The sequence below is a fragment of the Mytilus edulis genome, chromosome 5, assembly GCF_963676685.1.
Source record: "Mytilus edulis chromosome 5, xbMytEdul2.2, whole genome shotgun sequence".
Taxonomy (NCBI): Eukaryota; Metazoa; Mollusca; class Bivalvia; order Mytilida; family Mytilidae; genus Mytilus; species Mytilus edulis.
The window spans coordinates 5,383,649-5,405,646 of record NC_092348.1 but is presented as its reverse complement, the minus strand read 5'-3'; the positions used below and the strand labels follow the sequence as shown (position 1 = coordinate 5,405,646).

Here is a 21,998-nt window from a genome sequence, read left to right as displayed (position 1 = left end):
GAAGGCTTCCAAGACTTTTTTTCCTAGTAATTTTGTGACTTTTTTTCCCGTGACTTTTTTTCCTGTGACTTTTTTTCCGTTTACCTGTAACAAGTGACATGTCTAACTCTGAACAGTTAGAGAACAGACTATCGACATCGAACGCTTGTTCTTGATATTTGAAACTGTATGCGTATATATATACGTATACGTTTATGATATAGTGATGAGTTCTGACAAAAACTAAATTCCTTCATGGTTATATCTTGCCATACGTTTATATTGGTTTGTAAGGTGATTACTCAAAATCGTTATTTGAAAATCCTGTTTGTGAGATGTAGATTCATTTCAATACAGAAATTTCGTCTATATATTTCACAAGTGTATAACACGGAGAAGCTCTGAAGGTTCATTATACTCCCATTTTGTTTGGGTGTGAACCATCGATGTTTACAGCAATATCAAGGAATAAGGTGATGATGGTAGAAAGAACTATGGGCGTCATGTGGCAAATATTACATGCATATCGGACAATGAGTTGTCAATCTGTATGAAAAGTTTTCCAATACAACCATATTATTGAGAAGGAATGTTTACATGCTATACTCTCGTACTAGTATTACAGGGTTCTTGTGGCGTTCACCTTAGACACACATCGTTTTAACGATGTTTTAAAAAAGACAGAACCAATTTAATGTCATATTTCCCTATTTTTTTAAATATAACTAAAATTCTTTTATCTGACAAGAATATCCCTATTTAGCGAACAAGTAATTTATTCTTTTTTCGGTTATTGAATACCAAGAAAGAAAATAAATCCCGAAATTAATTTGAAACTTTGATACTCAAAAGTTTCCCAGCAAAATATTCACATCCCCTGGGGATAATTAGTGTTCGTCCAGTGGCATATATAACAATTGTGATGACGAATTCCTTCCTTTGTTTGAGAACAATCTTATTGAAATATAAATCTGTGATTTTCCTAGGTCCACAACTTCAATGAACCAAAGCAAAAGTTATACATCGACCTGTATTTAAATCAAATTGGTTCTCTTCTTCTTTTGGTATACAGCTGTAGTCTATCGACATTCGATGATTACATACTGTTGGCATACGTTGGCTAGTCTATTTACAACACTTTTACCCCTATTTATTCAAAATATATGTTTTTTTCTTATGTTCAATGTATACACGTATATATTTTAAATTGCGCTATAGTTCCGTAACTTTATATCCAGTCGTATAAACGAATCGTCGGCAAGTGCGTACATTTTTTTAAATCAATATTTCTGGTCTTTTCCAATCTGTCCTTCACTATTGACAATGACTATATATTACATTTTCCCAAATTCACCCTTGGAAAAAATATTTAAATAGATTTTAATTTCATCAAATCTTATTTTTTGGGTATTATTTATATATTATGAATTATATTCTTTACACCAGAAATGTTATTTATAAACAAGCGTATGAGTTTAGTAATGACAAGTAAGACAGAGTTGTATATTATACACCTGATAGTTCAAAATGGAAAGTTATAAGTTATAAGTTATCAGCCGTGTACACTGATCAATACCTGCAGAAGTGAAACGATGCATGAACTTGCAAGCCCGACAGGAAATCGCTTGAATACCTGGACGTGTCACCTCACACCCCTCACAATACCTTTGGAAGTAATACCTTTAGCCATGCTGGTGATCAGATAAGGGAAGATCAAAATATATTTGAAAAAAGTTTATTACTTTAAAGAATTATGAACAAATTAGATTTTCGAAAACAGTTTTCACGGAACACTTATTTATGATTTCAACTTTGACTTTTCACCTAATTCCAATATCAACAGTTTAAAAACAACAGACCATGGTAATTTAAAAAAAGTAAGAATATTTTCCGTATCAAGTTAGTTAGTCGTATTAAACAACCGTACGATTGACAAGATATCGACACGCAATTACGACTACATCGGTTACTGTAGTTTTGTTTCTTTGTGGTTTATAGACATATCGTTTTTATTCATCGGGAAAGAAGACAAGATGGCGGATCTCGGAGAATTGATACTCTAAATTTAAAATCGATGGTGATCGCTTATCTAGCGGAATAAAACTTTAATATCTATGAATTTGAACATTTTTATACAGAATGAACATAATATCAATTTTTGATTTTTTTGCGAAGTTTCCCTTTAAGAAAACATCGTTTATCTTGAAATCCATTTAAATTTTGAAATCAGACATGTGTCTGTTGATTTAAAATCGATGCCATTTTGTATACACTTCTACTGTATATAAGCCTCCGCCGGTAAGAGCACCTCTGAACACAAAGAAAGATAACTCAAATTTTATCCATTTTCTCATTAATACTGGCAGACTTAATAAAAATCTGAATTTATTTTTCTAACTTTAGGACATATAGGTTCATGTCTTTTGAGTCGTGGTCTAAAGAAAAGCAGGTCTTTGGAGGGGGGAAAGGGGGGTCTTCATTTTTTATTGTCATTTTTCTCTTTTCTTAAATTGTTTTGTCAATTTTAAAATAAGTACAAGAATCATGCAAATAAAAGAAATCAAGGCTTATAAGCTTATCATCAGTATACCAAAAGGAAAAAAGAAGAGATATGAGACTATTTTAAGAGTAAAAAACAGTGCACGCAGAAATGCCGCAAAAACTGTAACCCTTAAAAATCTGGTCGCGCACTAAATCCCCCATGGGGATTTTCAAAAGTTGGCAGGTCTGGCTTCAGGTTAAAGTTTTTGGTCAGGTATAGTTTTTGATGAAGTTGAGGTCAAATCAACTTGAAACTCAGTACACATGTGCCCTATGATATGATCTTACTTATTTTATTGCCAAATTAGTGTTTTGACCCCAATTGCACGGTTCACTGACCATAGAAAATGAAAGTGCAAATTTCAGGTTAAAGTTTTGGTCAAGGTTATTTTTATATGAAGTTGAAGTCCAATCAACTTGAAACTTAGTATACATGTTCCCTGTGATATGATCTTTCTAATTTAAATGCCAAATTAGAGTTTTTACCCCAATTTCACGGTCCACTAAACACTGAAAATGATAGTGCAAGTGGGGCATCTGTACTATGGACACATTCTTGTTGTTTATGCTTTTCTATGATGAGAGCCTCAGGGAAGATTAGTTATATAGCTAACTGTGTAACCCTCTTAAAATAAAATATTGTTGTTGTTGTACAATGTTACAAAGAAGTATTAGGAAATCTATCCTAAAGATCTTCTCATTTAAACAGCTCTTTAAAGCTGTCAACTGTTGTACAAAATATTGCTAAGGTTGGAAGTAGGTTTCATTGTACTATTGTATGCAGATAAAATGAGAATGAAGCATAAGGCAACCCTATGAAAATTTTGGAGAATTTCCTCACATAAGTAAATATGGAATTGCTTTGGAATGTAATAAAGATAAAGTAAAATTAACATGTTGATATTCTTAAGGCTATATTGTACTAATTTTATTTTGTAGGATGCCCAAATGGCCATGGATATGTTATTGGTAATGTGAGTATAGATTTTTAATTGAAATTGGAGAAATAACTTCTTAACATTTGATTGTTGAAAATTTTTACAATTTTACAATTTTACAAGGTTGACTTATTCTTTAGGTAGAGATTACATGAAATGAAATCAAAACCCTTATATATATACTCTGTTCATTGCATATTGAATAGTGATAAAAGTTTTCATAATAAGGTTGCTGTAAATTCAGAAATTATTGCATGCATTACTTTTTATGATTTTTGAAGAATAGACAAAAATGCAAGATTATTTCTTGCGATATCAGGCTTGATATATATCAGATGGCAGAATGCGAGTTTTGTTGCAATAAATCTTCATTTCTGATGGCTTCAATTTTTCACTGGATTTTTTTTCTTCAGAAAACTAAAATCCACGAGTTTAAAACCCACATGTAACTTTTGCTGAAACCAGGAGAATTGATGCCAACAAATTAAAGTACTTTCACAGTTATCCCCAAGTCTCATTATTCGCATTAAGTAAAAACCTTGCAATAATTTATCAATTTACATTATTTGAGGCATGCTGGAAATATAAAAAAGAAGATGTGGTATGATTGCCAATGAGGCAACTCTCCACAGAGACTAAATGACACAGAAATTAACAACTATAGGTCTTGTTTTCAAATATTTATAAACATTTTGTTAATCTTCATTTACAGTAACATAACATTCCCACATAACAAAGTCCTGGTTCTTTAAGCTCATTGTATTATACAATTTGTATAGTATTTGGATTGATTTTATTTTTATTTTAGTGTGGAAATCCTCAAGAGATTAAGACCTGCAGAGGTTGTGGAGAGAAAATAGGTGGAGAAGGTCATAAACTGTTGGCCGGTAATGTCAAGGATACTGGGTATGTTTATAATAAAGAAGATGTGAAATATATGTTAATGAGATATCAGCACAATAATAAAAAAGAACTACAACAACAACTAGTCAATGGTTGTCATAGGTTGCTGTCTGCTGTTGTGTAGATTGTTGTGTAATTGACATTCAACCTCTTATTTTATATATATAGGTCAACATATGGTTAACAGTGGGCAGGTTTTCCTCTAAAGTAGACTTATCCCTAGTTTTGAACTCTATTGAAGTTGTCACCATGAGTGCTAGAGGGTCTTGGTTCAATCAATGGCATTGGTCAAGTAAAAAACTTGAATATTGGCATTGTTTATCTTTACATCAATCTTTCATTCTTAAATACAGACATTCCACTATGAGTTTTGCTCATTGGTGAAGGCCATACAGTCATTTAGTCATAAGAGCAATAGGACTAGTGCCACCTGTGGAGTAGGATCTGCTTATACGAATCTTGAGCACCTGAAATCAAAGTTTTTGCTGCTGTTATTGTTGCTGAGTCTTTAGTTTTCTATGTTGTGTTTTGTATCCTATTGTTTGTCTTTTGGTCTTTTTACTTTTTTATCTGGCGTTATCAGTTTATTTTCAACTTATGAGTTTGAATGTCCCTCTGATATCTTTCATTTTTTCTTTTTTAACTGTAAACAGATGTCTCTACTATATATTGGTTTGATGGTTTATCGTGTATCAGTAGTTTTGATTCTTTCAGTTTACGAAATTGAAAATTTAATGCTATCACTGAAACAGATAATTTTAGGAAATTATTCTTTCCATTTCTGATTATTGTTGTTTATGTTTAAAAATGTAAACGCAAAACTCCTTTTGTCTTCTACAAAATCATAATTCAAATTCAACAGTAAAAATGTCTTCATTATAGTTGAATGATCAATTAAACCTGTTTGAGTAATATTATATATGATTCTTATGTTATCAGAGTTGATAGAACAGAGACAGGACATACATTAGGAAGAGCAGCTAAATTAGACCCTGTTACTGGTCCAGAAAGGAGGTTAAACAGAACATCAGTGGCAGTACTCAGATTGTTCACACATATCTCTATGTATTTGGGAGCAAATATAAACCTGCAGGTAAATCTTGTTTACTGTTAAAGCATCTCAAAGAATAGATACATGAAATACTTAAAAAAAGAAAAAAATATTTCTTAAATGCAGAATCAACCACACCTAAAATGATCATTTTAAATGTTGATGACACACTATTATGAATAGTTCTTGCAACTTTTGATACACATTGGATAAACGAAATCTTTTTCATTTTATATTTATTTAGATTTCCTACCTTTGTATTCTCGATCTGACATAATTTTATATTTTCCAGGCGGTTTGTCAGTCCATCAAACCAAGTATAGAGGAGACCGAAGTTTGTGGTTATATACTGGAACATATTGACCTTGATTTGACCTCTCTACAAAATATTCTGGGTAAAAATAGAGATGATGTCATGTTGTTGATGCACTATTTATTGGTACAGATCATGGTTAGTCACACAGCAGCTGTAGTAGGTAAGTAATCATCAATGAAACTATTGTATTGAGTTTTGTAAACCCTCAGAGTTAGCTGTTCAGTTGACATAAAATACCTTTTACATAAGGCATGGATTGCTTTCATACAAACTGAAAACATATAGCACTATATAAATAATACATAGCTGAGAGGTTACCCCTCTAAAAAAAACATTGTCAACCGCCGCAAAGCCAAGGTTGACAATGCTTTTTCGAGGGGTAATAATCTGCTCTATCAACCTCTCAGCTATGTGTTATTTAATTTATTATACTGAATGTCCTATCATTATTTTCCTATTATAGATTAATTTTATGTTAAAAGTATTTTCTATGATGTCGCGTACATAACAACGTTACAGGTATTAGAAAAACAACAAAAATGAGGCAAGGTGTTTTATTGCTTTTATTTTGATAGTCAAATACTAAAATCTGTGCCATTACGCAGAACTTAAGCATTGCATTTACTTGATGTAAATTCAATTCTTTGTCCTTTAAATTATCAATTTTGATTGGTCCGGACGAGAGGGTGACATTCCAAAAATTTGTTACCCGCTCGGCCATGTGATAGAGTAAATAAACACCCTTGTGTAAGCCAATCAAAATATGGCATTTTAACATGAGGTGTAATAAAATGAAAAGATTCATTTTCTATACCAATTAAAAGTCAGCATTTGTACGAGTTGAACATTTTCAAAATTGAGTGGGTGTTTCACTGTTTCATATACCTAAATATAGTAAATAGGTCAATGAGACATAATGGTACAAAGAGAAAGACATTAACATACATGTACTCTTAAAACTTTTAAAACAAATATACCTTTATATACAATTGGTTTTTATGCCCCATTTATGGGCATTATGTTTTCTGGTCTGTGCGTCCGTCTGTTCGTTCGTTCGTCCGTTCGTCCGTCTGTCCCATGTCAGGTTAAAGTTTTTGGTCGAGGTAGTTTTTGATGAAGTTGAAGTCCAATCAACTTGAAACTTAGTATATATGTTCTTTCTAATTTTAATTCCAAATTAGAGATTTAACCCCATTTTCACGGTCCACTGAACATAGAAAATGATAGTGCGGATGGAGCATCCGTGTACTGGGGACACATTCTTGTTTAATTTTATTTAAGGAATGACTGTAATATTTTTTCTGTCTATGAAGAAATAACTTTAAAAATGTGGTGCACACTGAATAACGCGCATAGCAGGTTATTTAACAGTGTGCACCACATTTTATATGTTATTTTGAATAGACAGAAAAAATATTACAGTCATTTCTTATAATTTAATTCTAAATTCCAATTTAAACCGGAGTAAACCATGAAAAAACGTTGATGACTTCACGGTCACATGACTAAATTACGTCTATGGGATGATAAACAAAACGACATCAGCCAATCAGAAGACACGTTACATCCAAAATTAAATTATTGCTAGATATCATAAATTAATCTTTTCTTTTAGCTGAAAATCATCCCCCAGAGGTTTGTGGATTGGTTAGTAAAGAATCCAGATCTGAATGGGAGGAGCTATTTGCTGGAAAGTTTATACTACCAGTTTTACAGGTAAAAAAGAAAAAGAAAAATGTCTCTAAAACAAACTTAAATCAATTACTGTTTTTTAAAAAACAAAACAAATGAGTAGTTTGATACAGAAAATTATCCTAATAATGATTTAATTTTCACCACTATATGATAATACTAAAGAACATGTTAATAGTTGATACAAAATATTATTTAGCTAAGTAACTGATGTGATTATACAATACTCATTTTGTAGAATATGGAGAATATCTTGAGAGAGAGCAATCAAAGAATACTGAACGATGAAAGACTTGGTAAGGATTTTATGCTTTGCTTTTTGTTATTGGACTGGATGAGGGTAATGTAACTTCAAACTTACTTTAAATTGTCTACTATTCCGTGAAATTCATGGACACTACAGTAAAAATCGGAATCTAGACAAGTTATTTGAATTAAAAAAAGTTGGAGACAGTATCAAAATTAAATACAATGTAACTTTGAAAAACTTAAGTTCTGGAAAAAAAGAGAAAGTAAGCAATTTTAATATAAAAAAGGGACTGAGCAATATATTCCAATATCTTCTTTGAAATGTTTCAGGAGCTGATCCATTGCTACAGATATTGTATGAAACAGACATAGCCCCAGAGGGCCAGGATATGGTGAACTTGCATGACATACCCGCAGTGTGGAGATATAGAGAACTAATTTCTGTTAACCATCTCAGACAGAACCTGGATACAGTCAAAATAAACCTACCTGTTCTTCAACTGTTCCTTAAAGAGGTAAAGTTAAATTATGTGAATAGCTTAAATGGTTAAATCCTGCCACACTCTGAATCTGCCTGTCCCTAGTTGGGAGAAAGTTATTTGATCTTATTTAGTGGTTGTCGTTTGTTGCTGTATATCATATGTATTTTTCGTTCATTATTTTGTATATAAGTTAGACCATTAGTTTTCTGGTTTGAATTGTTTTACATTTATCATTTTAGGGCTTTTATTGCTGATCATAGGTTTTGCTCACTGCTGTATGCTGTACTGTGATCTACAGGTGTTATTTTCTGTGTCATTTGATCTTTTGTGAAGAGTTTTCTCATTGGCAATCATACCACATCATATTTTAAGTCATCAAATTTGGATATGTTAGTGGAGAGAAAAAAGAAGGTTTCAGAAATGTACTATCATTTGGAAATTTATAAATAGATGACTTGGATGATAAAAATAAGCAAAACATATACTGTCTAGTAAACAAAAGCTATATAAGCTACAATTCACATCTTCATTTGCAGGAACATCATCTTAGAGCTATAAGATTTATACCAAGTATAATAAAACTACAGAGGATGTTAATACAGAAATATGGTAGAAAGTTAGACAGAGCAGAAGCTACAACCTTGACCTTTGCTGATGTTAAACAGAAAATGGATGAAGGTTTGTAGTTATAATATTAAAAATCATTGAAATTTTATCTTCTGATATATAAACCTTTGTTTTTCTTTAACTGATAATCTTTCTAACACAATTTAAAAAATTAATATTTAACTATATATGGCAAAACAAAAATGAGAAAATCAAGAGATCTACTCTATGTAATGATTATCAGGATGGAGGTTTAAAAATGATTGATATAGATAGTTATATAACATCAATCTATATATCTTGGATTAAAAGGTTAACAACAGAAGAATTTTCAAATTGGAAGGTTATACCCTTATATTACTTTAACAAATTTGGGGCAAACTTTGCTCTATTTAACATGAACCCTGAAAATATATATGACATACCAAATTTTAAAAAAATTATGCCAGAATTTTATTTTGAAATTTTAAAAAGTTGGTATAAAGTACATAATAGCTCAAAGATAAGCAAGGGGTTAAATTTCAAATGTATAAGACAGCAATTTATTTGGGGTAATCAATCAATTAAATTAAATGGTAAAAGTCTTGTTTTTCCAAACTGGATAGAAAGTGACATTCTTTTTATTAATGATATCATAGATAAACAAGGAAATATCTCCCAAAAAGTAATCTTAAATAAATTGAAAGAAAAATCAAACTGGATAGCAGAACTTTCTAAACTGAAATCTGCAATTAAAAAGGAATGGAAACTCATGTTAAAATCAAATCAATCAATTTCAACTAAAGTTCAAATAGATAGAAATCTTTACTTAGAAACAAAAAACAAAGCCAAATCAATTTGCATTAAAAAATTAAAACCTAAAGATATATATAATTATATCAAAGGTATAGAGAGTGACACACCTATTGGTTTCATAAAATGGAAAAAAAAATTCAATCTAAATTCCTCAAATCAATTACATGATATATTAAACTTTACATTTCACCAGTTAATTGATAACAAACTAAAAATGTTTAGGTGGAAATTGATCAATTATATATTGCCATGTAAGCAACTGCTTTATCAATGGAAAATAATGAAGGATAATCAATGTCATATATGTCACCAAGTAGACAATTATAATCATTTTTTCAAAGAGTGTGAATTTTTACAAGAATTTTGGATTAAAGTTGGGTCATTACTAGATAAAATAAAAATAGGTACACATATTTTATCAATGCAAAATTTAATACTTGGATACAAAATACATGACAGTTCATATTTTGATATTAATGTGTTGTTAACAATTGTTTTATTTGCTGTTTACAAAAGCAATTATGCATCAGAGTTAAAACACAAGTACATAGATGTATACAGGGTTTTTAAATTAGAATTCTTAGAATGGTATGAAAATAGTATACTCTTAGAAAGAAAATGTAGTAAATTTTTGAAAGAAACATTTAAATATATATAATTCACAACAATGTAATTCAATAGCTGAGGCGTACAAGTACTTATGATTGAGTAGTTGTGTGACAGTGTGTGTGTGTGTGCTAGTTTTGTGACCAAGTTTGTGTGTAGGCACATGTGTGTGTGTCTGTTTATGTGAAAGTTAAGACATTATACTCCATGTACTCGCAGAGCAATATTATGCTTTTCATTTATGTTTTATGTATACTGTTTCTCTGTTTACACGAAACGATTGTCAATACTTTATACAAAGTATAAAAAAAGTCTCATTCTTTATCCATCATGTCCATGTTTTGACCATGTTAAATTTATACCATCAGAATGTCATCAATGTTTGATACTCATAATAGGCTAATGCATCAAGTTTCTCAGTATTCTGTAGCGCATTCAAGTAATCGTTAAAGAATACAAAAAAGTTATTTCATTAAATTTAAAACTTACCAAATTAATTAAGAATATTCCAACATACAAGAATGAATAAAACGCACGTGTTCAAGATACATAATAAACATCTATACCACGTGATATACAATTAAAATAAGTAGAAAAACGTAAACAGAGAGAACGTATGTTTTCCGGATTTTATTGCTATGCAGTTTTTGTAAACTATATAGATTGTAATAATATATTAACCACTTATAATAAGTTTATCTTGTGAATCCCCTGGTTCATTTGATAATTCACACACAGGGATAAACCTATCTGGGATAGTTGTACCTTTTAGGGTATTTGTTAACAACCAATAGTGCAATAAACTGAATAATTATTAAAAAAAAAAAAAGAATCTAAAAAAAAAAAAAAAAGATAATCTAGTTATACCCCAGCTTTAAAAAGGGGGGATACTGTTTTACCTCTGTCTGTCAATCCATCCATCCGTCAGTCTGTCTGTCCCATGAATATTTTCGTCACATTTTCTCAGGAGCTACATTACAAGAATTTCTGAAATTTGGTTTTAGGGTTTATAGAAGTCAGCTTTACCCTGAGATGCGTTTTCAGATTCATTTCTCAACAACTTCCTGTTTAACGAAATATTTCAGCGTGGGTTTCATCAGTGAGCAGTAGCTCCCAGTTTTACTTGTTCTACTTAAAATAAAATTTGTTTGTTAATTTGTCTCTTATGAACCGAACCTCTTGTTGTTATACGACTGCAAAAAAAATTTGCGTTTGTAAAATGGTATGATGTTGTCGTCTGCGTTGTCGTCCTAAGACACATTTGGTGTCTGGACAATAATTTTAGTTCTAAGTGAATAAATCTCTATGAAATTTTATAAAAAGCTTCAATACCTCAAAAGGAAGGTTGGGATTGTTTTTGGGGATGATGGTCCCTACCGTTTTGGAATTAGGGCCCAAAACAAGCATTTTTCTACTTTCAGGATATCAACTTGTGTATAAGCATTTCAATTGCTCAGAAATTGTTCCACAATGTTTAATACCACAGGTAAAAGGTTTGGATTGATTTTGGGGGTTATGGTCCCAATTGTGTAGGAATTTGGGGCCAAAAAAGCAGCCAAAATAAGCATTTTTTTTTTTAGTTTACAGTCAATAACTTGTGTTTAAGTGTATAAATCTCTCTGAAATTATACTGCAAGTTTCCATACTACAAAGGGATGGTCAGGGGGGAGGGGTTATGGTTCAAATCATCAAGTAATTAGGGACAAAAAAGGGGGAAAACAAGAGTTTTTCTGGTTAAAGGACAATTTAGAAAATTTAAAAGCAGTGAAGGGGAGGTAATTCAAATAAAATTTAAAGAACACAGTTTTATATATGTTTGATAACTTGGTTATCTCCCTTACACTGCTTGAAAATTATATATTACGAAATGATGATTGTCTTGAGATGTGTAGCTGTAAATTTATTTTAAGAAGTTACTGTTTATTAATATTAATTTTAACCATGTCATATTATATTTTAATATTTTATGATATATTTAAATGAGTAGTTATTGTTGCCAACTCCATTAGAAATTTGAATTGAGACTATTTTTTTAATAAGGAAACGGGGGAGATGAAGAAAAAAATGTGGGAGGGGGTGGGGGTAGGGGGGTAAAAATTTTCTCATTTCAGATTTCAGAAATTAAAAAGAATTTTTCTACAACTATTTTTATACGCCCGTCAAAATTTTGACGGGACGTATTATGGTATACAAATGTCCGGTGTTCGTCCGTCCGTCCATCTGTCTGTCCGGCGTAAACATGTCGCACCGTAACTTGAGAACAACTCATCTAAATTTCATGAAACTTAACATAGTTGTTTCTTATGATGGTCAAATGATCTGTATACTTTTTGGGGAAAATAAGATTAAAACTTTTTGAGTTACGGCACTTTGTAACTAAAACAGGGGTGTGTTTTTTTCACATGTCGCACCGTATCTCAAAAACGATTCTTGATTATGGCTTAAAACTTTGAACACTTCTTAGTTTTATTAATCTTAATATCTGTATACTTTTTGGTGATGATTCAAAATTTTATTTTTGAGTAATTGAGTATTTTGTAAAAAAGGGGGAGGTTTTTTTTACATGTCGCACCATATCTCAAAAACGATTTATGATTATTGATTAAAACTTTACACATGTCTTTGTTATATTAATCTGAAAATCTGTATACTTTTTGGTGATGATTCAAAATTTCATTTGTGAGTTATTGAGTATTTTGTAAAAAAGGGGGAGGTTTTTTTTTTACATGTTGTGCAGTATCTCAAAAACAATTTATGATTATTGCTTAAAACTTTACACACTTCTTTGTTATATTAATCTAAAGATCTGTATACTTTTTGGTGATGATTCAAAACTTTATTTTGGAGTTATTGAGTATTTTGTTAAACAGGGGAGGGTTTTTTTACATGTTGCGCCGTATCTCAAAAATAATTTATGATTATTGCTTTAAACTTTACACACTTCTTTGTTATATTAATCTAAAGATCTGTATACTTTTTGGTTTTGATTCAAAATTTTATATTAGTGATATTTAGTTTTTTGTAAAAAAAAAACAGGGTTGGGGGTTTCACATGTCCCGCCGTGTCTCAAAAACAATATATGGTTATTGCTTAAAACTTTCTCAGAAACTATTTATGATTATTGCATAAAACTTTCACACAAGACGTCGGGTGTATCATGCGCTCATGGCGCAGCTGTTTATTTTTTTTGAGGGGATTAATATTCAACAGCAAAGTGTATTGCTTAATAGAATTTTTTTTCATTAGACCACATTCATTCTGTGTCAAAAACCTATGATGTGTCAACTACTTAATCACAATCCAAATTCAGAGCTGTATCAAGCTTGAATGTTGTGTCCATACTTGCCCCAACTGTTCAGGGTTCGACCACTGTGGTCGTATAAAGCTGCGCCCTGCTGAGCATCTGTTTTTTTTTTGTATATCCCCACATTTATAACATGGACGAAAGAAAAGTAAAATGATAATTTTATACCTAAAATTTTTGTGTTAAATAGTTTACTTGTTGCTCTATTTCCAATATGCACAATATATAGTGCAATCAAAATTGAAAACACGTAACCTGAAAAAAATATTTAAAAAAAATAACCATAAACCACCTGCTTAAAACATGTGATTATATGCTTGTAAATTTATTTATTTTTTCTTGAAATATATGCTATTGATATTCAGTGCCTTGCTTTTCAATCGATTTTATATTTTGCCTTGTAGATAGAAAACTGAAAGAATTTGTAGGCTTGTTGAAAGATTTCACAGAAGCTTGGAATTGTGTCAAAGAATCTTTGGAGACATATTGTAAGTACTGATATGTCTTTTTACTATACTATTGTTAGTTATTTTTGACCAAAAGACTACATTTGTGCCATGTTAACTATTTGACAACAAAGTGATAAAGCTGATCCAGTGGTATTTATTTTACAGAAACATTTGCAGTATTCATTTCCACAAAAGCCTCGAAATTATTGATATATCTGCATTACATTAAAACTTAGTAAGGTACAAACTGTTTCACCAAAAGACAGACCTATCGCTCTGACAGAAAATAAATCCATATGGGTATATAATTTTCATAATATCACCTCAAACACTCTCAACATTAAGCACACTTAAGTAAATAAAAACTTAGTATCAAAGATGATTTTTGTTATTTTTTATAATTGCAACAACTGCCACCAGTTTTTAATGTAAATATTGTATTGATATGAATAAACCTTATGTTGCAGCATGTCCAGCTGATGGAAATTTAGTGATGATTGACAAGGCCTACTGTAGGTCAAAGTTCACAGATGATACACCTGTTTCTTACCTGATTCCCACATATCAGGACGCAGGACTTTGTTCTTATGTCTTGTTGTTTTTCCTGTTAGAAAAGCAGGATTTGTTTTTGCAAAGTTATTGTTCTCAGAGAAAATTGAAGTAAGTTTATTGAAGATAAATAAAAACAAAGTCACTTTCATATTTTACGAATTTGGTGAAATATTATATAGCTTTTGCATGTAAACAGCAGTCCAGTAAGAAATTTAAATTGGAGTACACATTTCACATGTTCATTGATGTTTTAATTTAAATGGTATTAGAGTCTTAAATCATGTAACTAAAGATTTAAGATACAAAATACAAATGGAAAAACAAATCTTTGAGTTATCTTCATTTGTATTCTGCAACAAGGTTAATATTTTTTGAGATTAACTTTTGTCCAACAAAAATATTTCCATCACACTTTCAACTACTGAATTTATATTTGGTATATGGTCAGTTTTAGGATCTATCTGATACCTACTTCAGGGTTTGCCTAGAGCAAAGACACTGCTATCTTGCTAAAAATTGTAAGACAAGAGGACAAGAGGATATAACAGAAAATAATTATTTCCTTTAGATTTTGCCGCATTTTCTCTATATAGGTAACTTGTAAATAAGTATTTCTACATTTTTAGGGCAGAAAATCTTCCAACAGTGCATGTGAAGGACATATCTTCAGCCCATTTAATCAGTTACCATCCAGACAAGGACCTGTTACCCATGGTGTTGGCTAACTGTAACTATTCCTTTAAGGTTGGCCAGGGTACTGAGATAGAATATAACTATGCTAACTTGGAGAGACAATTAATGGATAGATTTCTCTTCTCAAAATCATTTATAAAAGGATATGGAGAGGTAAGCTTTGACAATATATAATTTGTGACAGCTAGCTTATTAACTATTTTCCAACCACTCCATTCAATAATTTCAGGACAAGCACCTGCCTAATTTATCGCTATGGAGGAAATTATTTTGTATGCCTCTGCCGTAGCAGAGGTGGCATAAGCAAAACTTATATACAATGCTTATTACTACAAAACACAGATCATGCATATTTACAAGCAGGGGTATCTGTGGCCCATAGACACATTCTCCATTTATTTTTTGCTATAAATGAATTAGATCATCATATTCAAAGATGCAGAAAAGCACATTACAACAAATCATGGTAAATTTCTTACACAGATTGTATTTTAATCCACTGATAGACACAAAAACACTACATTAAACAACAATATGTACTTGTGTTATACAACCTCTTTTGTTGTATAGAAAGGGTGGTCTTATTTAAGAGGCTGAATAGTTTATAGTTACTATACAATATTACTTTCCACTTTCAGATAGAAACCATCATATACAGATCTGAATCTACAAATGCTATTGTTTTCAAAACCTTATGTGACAAGATTCCTCAGGTTGGTACTTTGTGTTAATAGATGGTTTCTCCATCTTCCATGTTTGTCTAGGCCAATGATTATTATTTATTATGTTTAATTTTAAGCTGATCAAGATTCAAGTACTATTTATTCAAGACTGACCTCTGCATATCAACCAAAAGCATTATAAACTTACAACTCTTTTAATCAAACTATTTACAAAACAATTTCCTTACATAAGCTTAATACATTTGAAATTCTATTTATCCCCTTATAATTACATGTCAAATATTGATGGGATCATCCTAAACCATTTGCAAATCTTTAACTATCAATGTGTGTATATAAAATCGTCCTTTCATATTTTAGTATAGAAGATTTTTATAAAGAATTAAGCCAAGTTTGTATGTCTTACAGGAAAGGTTACATCATGCTGTGCAGAGCCAGATATGTGGAGAGTTACGTACAAAATCATTCCCTGAATTATGTGAAAGTCTGGATAAATTAGACATTGCCATAAGTTTCCTCAAGTCTGTAGGATCAGACCCCGAGAGCTCTCTTGTAGACTTTATGTCTAACATCAAGATAGATAACCCATTCCCAAGTCCAAAGGTAATTGTATTAATGCTAGTTTTAAATTGGTTACAAAAACACTTTTATAACACGTTTGTTTCAAAAATGAATAGAAGAATCTTTATTGCATTAGCAACAGCATTGTTTTAGTAAAATAACAAGGAATATAGATATATGACAAATATGACAGAAATACAAAAAGATAGTCTTTTTTTCCGCTATGATAAAGTTTAATGGCTAAATTCGGGTTTGCTATAATTAATCTAAGGTATTTGATAGTGTGGTATTATCTATATTGCTATTCTAAATTACATATATTTTAAAATTGTTATTATTTCCAGGCTAAGCAGTCCAGCAAGTGTAAACACACAATGTCTTTGTGGATTTTATTTGCTTTAGAGAGAGCTAGAACCCTAGCCAAATATGAAAAGGTAACTGTTATAGTACAGCGGCTTATTTTCGCAGATAGAACAAAATTGCCAAAATAAATTATGCCAATTAAAAAGTGTACATGCATAGGTATTGATAAAAGTTTTGAATCTGCCAAAATATTTCTTGTACCTTATTCAATGAAAAACGCAAAATTTTACACTTGCCAAAATTACCCACTATAAGGTCTATTGTGTCAATACTTACTTAAACTGTAAGACCAAGTCATAGAATAATTACCAGATATGGAAGTCAGTGTTAAATTTAAATTGAGGAAGGCCCGACATCTTTTAAATTCTAAAATTCATTGAACTACATTGCTATTACAAATTTCTGTGATTCAAAGAAATTTTCTTACTTTTAATTTATAACAATCATTCCATTCAATTGAGTTATGTATTATTTCAGAAAGCTTTTGAAAGTATAGGAGAGACTTTCAGAACAGCACTAACAGAAGACCAAACAAAGATTATAGAAGACATTTTGAAGAGCCTTACCATAGAACAAATTAGTGAAGTGGTGGAATTGTTGTTTGAATGTATTGTTCTAAAAATAGATGTTCCACAAAACCCAGAGGATGAGGATTACTTTGACATGTCTAAAATGAAGTGAGTGGATAAATATCAGGAAATATGGCGTTATTACTGATGAGATCATCACCCTTCTTACAGCATTTGTATATTTGATAAATGGAATATATCTGACAAGCACTTAACTCCTTTGTGGAACAGAAAAAGTTATTTTAAAAATCAAAACATTTACATGCTAATCAAATTAACAAATATATACTTAGAGACAATGTTGTTTCTATTGATACCAAGGTCATTTTAAAAAATCCAATGGTACCAAGGTCATTTTAAAAAATCCAACCAGAAATGATCTCACATAAAGTTTTGATAGTGCTGTTATCTTTTGCAGAAATTTGACCTTATTTTAAAGTAAAGCATGCTAAAGCAGAATATTCGAATACATTTAAAACTACATACTGTAATAAAGAAAAAGAAAAAAAGAAATATAAAAAGACAAATACAAACACACAAGAGACAAGATTATTTAGTCGATTCCACTCTAGAGAAATATTCTTTGTATGTTGATTGAAAATATATTATTTCTTATTTTCTTGTATTTAAAGTTTGAGAGATGCTTTGATTGGATACCAGGACTCCTGCCCCTTTGAAGGCAAACAACAAATTGAAGATACAACTATGAATGTCTTAGGTCAAATACCGTCAGACTTAGAAGATCCAAACAGGGTGCTGACCGCCCACTCTGTTGAATTTTGGATCCTTGCCAATAAAATATGCACAAGCAAACAGCAAAGGAGACATTGATGATACCATAAATAGAAACGGATTGGATTTTTTAACTTTTTAAAACTTGTTTTGTAGATATAGAATATACTTATATGTGAATATGATCAAGGAAAAAGGATTAGTGATTAGAATAACCATATCTCTATGCATTCATATTAGAAAAATATCAGTAATGTCAATGAATGTAGAAATAATGTTTTTAGTTTTTTGTGAAATAGTGATATAAGTTGTATATTCTAAATTCTGGGACCACTGATGATTTTGTTTTATTTTGTGTAATTTTATCTATGTATAATGAATCTCATGATTACGCATTGATTGACGATCCCTGAGACTTCGTATATTACACACATATTGAGGTTTTGCACCTGTTATTGAATTGTTTAAGGATTTTTAGGTTATTAACTATACATGGAAACAGTAATTTTTCAGTAAAATTCTTCAAAAGCTGGTACTAAATTTGTTTTACCCAATTTTTTTTGAATTTCATAGAAAGTTTGCAATTTATATAGAGGTTATGCACCTGCCTTTATCAAGTTGTTTTAACTTTTTTACATTATCAAATTTACTATACATATCTTTTCCATTGTTTAAGAAATATTCTACGCAAACCAAGACAATTGAGTCTGATCTATTTTTTTCATATTTGATTTTATGTTTCTGTTATTGTTTTTATACATGTTGTTATTGGCACTTCTTATCTGAAAAATTGTGATTTTGTTATTTTTAGGTCTTTTTAAAAATGTTTTAAGATTGAATAAGTGCTGAAAGCTGGACATACAGAAATGATTAGTAAGAATCTGAAAGATTGTTGCTTTAAAATCAGTGTGATTTCTTAATTTAAGGGCAAAAAAGTACATTATCATATTTGATCCAAATTGTGATATCTTTTTGCAGCATTACGTTTTAAAACTTTTATATTTATCGGTGGGATGTATAATGTGTTGGTTAATTTTAGATAACCTTATTTTTGATGATTTATTGAATGAAGAAATACTGTATAGGTATTGTTGAATTATGATATATGTATTAAGCTTTAATTACTGTTTTGTTGTTATATGAGATTTATGAAACAATTTTGTGGACCAGTGAAAGTTTGTAATGATAAAATTACTTTGTTGTTATTTTTCTGTTGTTGCTGTGACTCATCTTTACCTTTAAAACAGACCTGCTTATGGAGGGATTCCTCCACGAGAGGTTTCGACCTGTATTATAAAACTCAATTATTTAGACTTTTACAATACTTTAGAAAAAGGCATTCAAAGGAGTAAACAAATACATATTTAACACATGTATACTCATCCTAAACCATGGATGTTCTAATTTATATGTACACTAATGGCCTGAATAAGTATGCTTAAAATCCCCCAATGGTGATTTTGAAAATTTGGCAGGTATGTTACTAATGAACATTTTATATTTAAATGAACAAAATCTACTTGTTCTTATTTCATAAACACAATTTTCAGTGAATTCGTTTGTTAGCAGTGTAAACATTTCGCCTTACAAGTTTGGCAACAATTTTGAGTCATGGATTGGCACCCAAGTTACAAAACTTAAAAAGAGAGCCATATCTTTTTTTGTTGCCAAATCAGCTTCAGAGTAACAATGGTAGATATACTTTTTCTACCATGTTCCTTGAGGTGACATGTTGTCTGAATAATTTTTATTGTTTTCAAGTTTTACAATGGTAATTGTGAACTTATTTGCTTGATTTCTTTGCCCGTGATATAAAAGAGGGTCGAAAGATACCAGATGGACCATTGAGTCAAACTCATAGATTGAAAATAAACAGACAACGCCAAAAATAAAAAGACAAACAGACAAATAATAGTACAGAAGACACAACATAGAAAACTAAAGACTATGCAACACGAACCCCACCAAAAAATGGAGGTGATATCAGGTGCTCTGGAAGGGCAAGCAGATCCTGCTCCACCCGTCGTGTTGCTCTTGTTATTACAAATCCGGTAAATAGTCAAATTTGGTAAGTCACATTCATGAAAAGGGACGGGTATTGTAGTTAAGGAACATATCAGATATCATCTCTGAAACGATTATTCCATAACAGTCAACCAACTTGTGATGGCGTCCTTAAAATTTACGAAGGGATGATTTCAACCATCTGTAACTCTTGGTTTAATAGATTCCTTATGAGCAGCAATCCTCTAACAAGGAAATCATGATAGGAAATACAAGCCCAGGAATATTGTATCAATTGGAAGATATATACTCTGTATGCAGGTGATGCTGAAATGTTGCTACATATCAAATGGAAAGTTCACAATTCGGTAGCTGAAATCATTTCTTTTGTCGTAAAGTTTTGTTTTCAACCGACCCTCATTGTCAATTTCTAGATGTAAGTCAAGATATGAGGCAGACTTAACTGTATCTGTAGTAACCTTTATCTCTAGTTTGATGGGATAGATTCGTTCAACATAGTCACCAAATTTTGTATTAATTAGTGAGAGAACATCATCTATATAGCGGAACGTAAAGTAAAAGGATAATGTTAACTTCTTATCTTTCTTCCTAAGTAGTTCCTGTATGAAGTCAGCCTCATAATAATAAAGAAACAAATCAGCAAGAAGAGGGGCACAATTGATTCCCATTGGAATTCCAACAGTCTGTTGAAAAAAAAATGTCTTCTACACGTAACAAATATGTTGTCAATCAAGAAATCAAGCATCTTGATAATGTCAGTTTCAGAGAATTTTTTATTTGAATCCGAGTGATTCTTTACAAAGTAGGATTTATCCCTCCCTAAGACAAGATACTTGTATCTACTAACTGTCTAGAACATCAAAATCTCCCATGGAATTCTGATGAACCTGTGTTAGGGGCGGTCTTGAACTTGAACTTGGACTATCATATCGGTCATATTTGTTATTCATAAATTGTTTGGTTATAAATTAACTACATTTCATTTGAATTTGTTTCACAATTTTCATGTTGTGGCCTTTTATAGCCAACTGTAAGGTACAGGATTTGCCCATTTTTGCAGTTTATAAGGTAGCCTATAATTGCTTGTATCAACTTCCTTTGAAATCAGATGAATAGATGTCTCATTCATACCTTAACTTTTTTTTTTTATAGGAATACAAGTGCTGTTCCTGTTTTATTACAGAGATTTTATTCATGAATTAATATACAGTCCCTTTTTAATCCTACTGAAAATTGAAATGGCTTTCACCATCTAACTAAAACATGCAAAGTGAGGTGTCTTCAATGTATATACAAACATCTAGAAACTATGTTAATTTCTAGATGATTTGGTCTCTGCTGAGAGTTGTCTCATTGGTAATCATACCACATCAAATTAATATATCTAGAAAATATGAAGGCTTTAATAGGTTGAGCACTTTAGAATTGATTCATCAAAATATTACACTCTATACAGAATGCTGCTTGAATTTACCAAGTTCCATCCTTTGAAAAATCTGCAGAAATTCTTCGAAAATGTACACAAAGTGAATTGTTCATATCAATGAAAAAATAAACAGAAAGATTGAAATCTGTGAACCAAGATCAGTAGAAGTAGCCAATTACACAAAAAAGATACCCTTTGGCATATGTTATTGAATGAAAGTTGTGTTTGGAATAGAATACCCAAAACAAGTAACCTTTCTACTAACAAACATTCACTACTTCAACTTCTGCAGAAATTATGTAGTGGGACTTAAGCTACTGACTCCTTGTTGGCTAAGAAATCAACAAACAAAGGAGTAAGTTCGGTAAGGGCCATATTTGGCCCCAATTATAAAATTCATAGTTACAAGACAATAAATGTTTTAAGTTGCCTTAAAGTCATGTGAGAAAGTTAAACACAACTGTTTTTGTCAAAGTTTAATTC

At 31.0% G+C, this 21,998-nt stretch overlaps 1 protein-coding gene across 1 annotated transcript in view; it reads left to right on the top strand.

The window, feature by feature from the left end:
- Positions 1–19,267, top strand: part of LOC139525344 (E3 ubiquitin-protein ligase rnf213-alpha-like) — a 147,683-nt gene extending 128,416 nt beyond the window's left edge. Inside the window, exons 77-92 of the mRNA XM_071320555.1 lie at positions 3,460–3,494; positions 4,267–4,364; positions 5,301–5,454; positions 5,705–5,888; positions 7,344–7,444; positions 7,659–7,716; positions 8,000–8,184; positions 8,688–8,829; positions 13,867–13,950; positions 14,379–14,571; positions 15,090–15,309; positions 15,795–15,869; positions 16,248–16,442; positions 16,745–16,834; positions 17,241–17,440; positions 17,965–19,267. Of these exons, the coding sequence (XP_071176656.1) occupies positions 3,460–3,494; positions 4,267–4,364; positions 5,301–5,454; positions 5,705–5,888; positions 7,344–7,444; positions 7,659–7,716; positions 8,000–8,184; positions 8,688–8,829; positions 13,867–13,950; positions 14,379–14,571; positions 15,090–15,309; positions 15,795–15,869; positions 16,248–16,442; positions 16,745–16,834; positions 17,241–17,440; positions 17,965–18,163 (2,213 nt within the window). The 3' untranslated portion in view covers positions 18,164–19,267. The remainder of the gene's footprint in view (positions 1–3,459; positions 3,495–4,266; positions 4,365–5,300; positions 5,455–5,704; positions 5,889–7,343; positions 7,445–7,658; positions 7,717–7,999; positions 8,185–8,687; positions 8,830–13,866; positions 13,951–14,378; positions 14,572–15,089; positions 15,310–15,794; positions 15,870–16,247; positions 16,443–16,744; positions 16,835–17,240; positions 17,441–17,964) is intronic.
- The last annotated feature ends 2,731 nt before the right edge of the window (positions 19,268–21,998 follow it).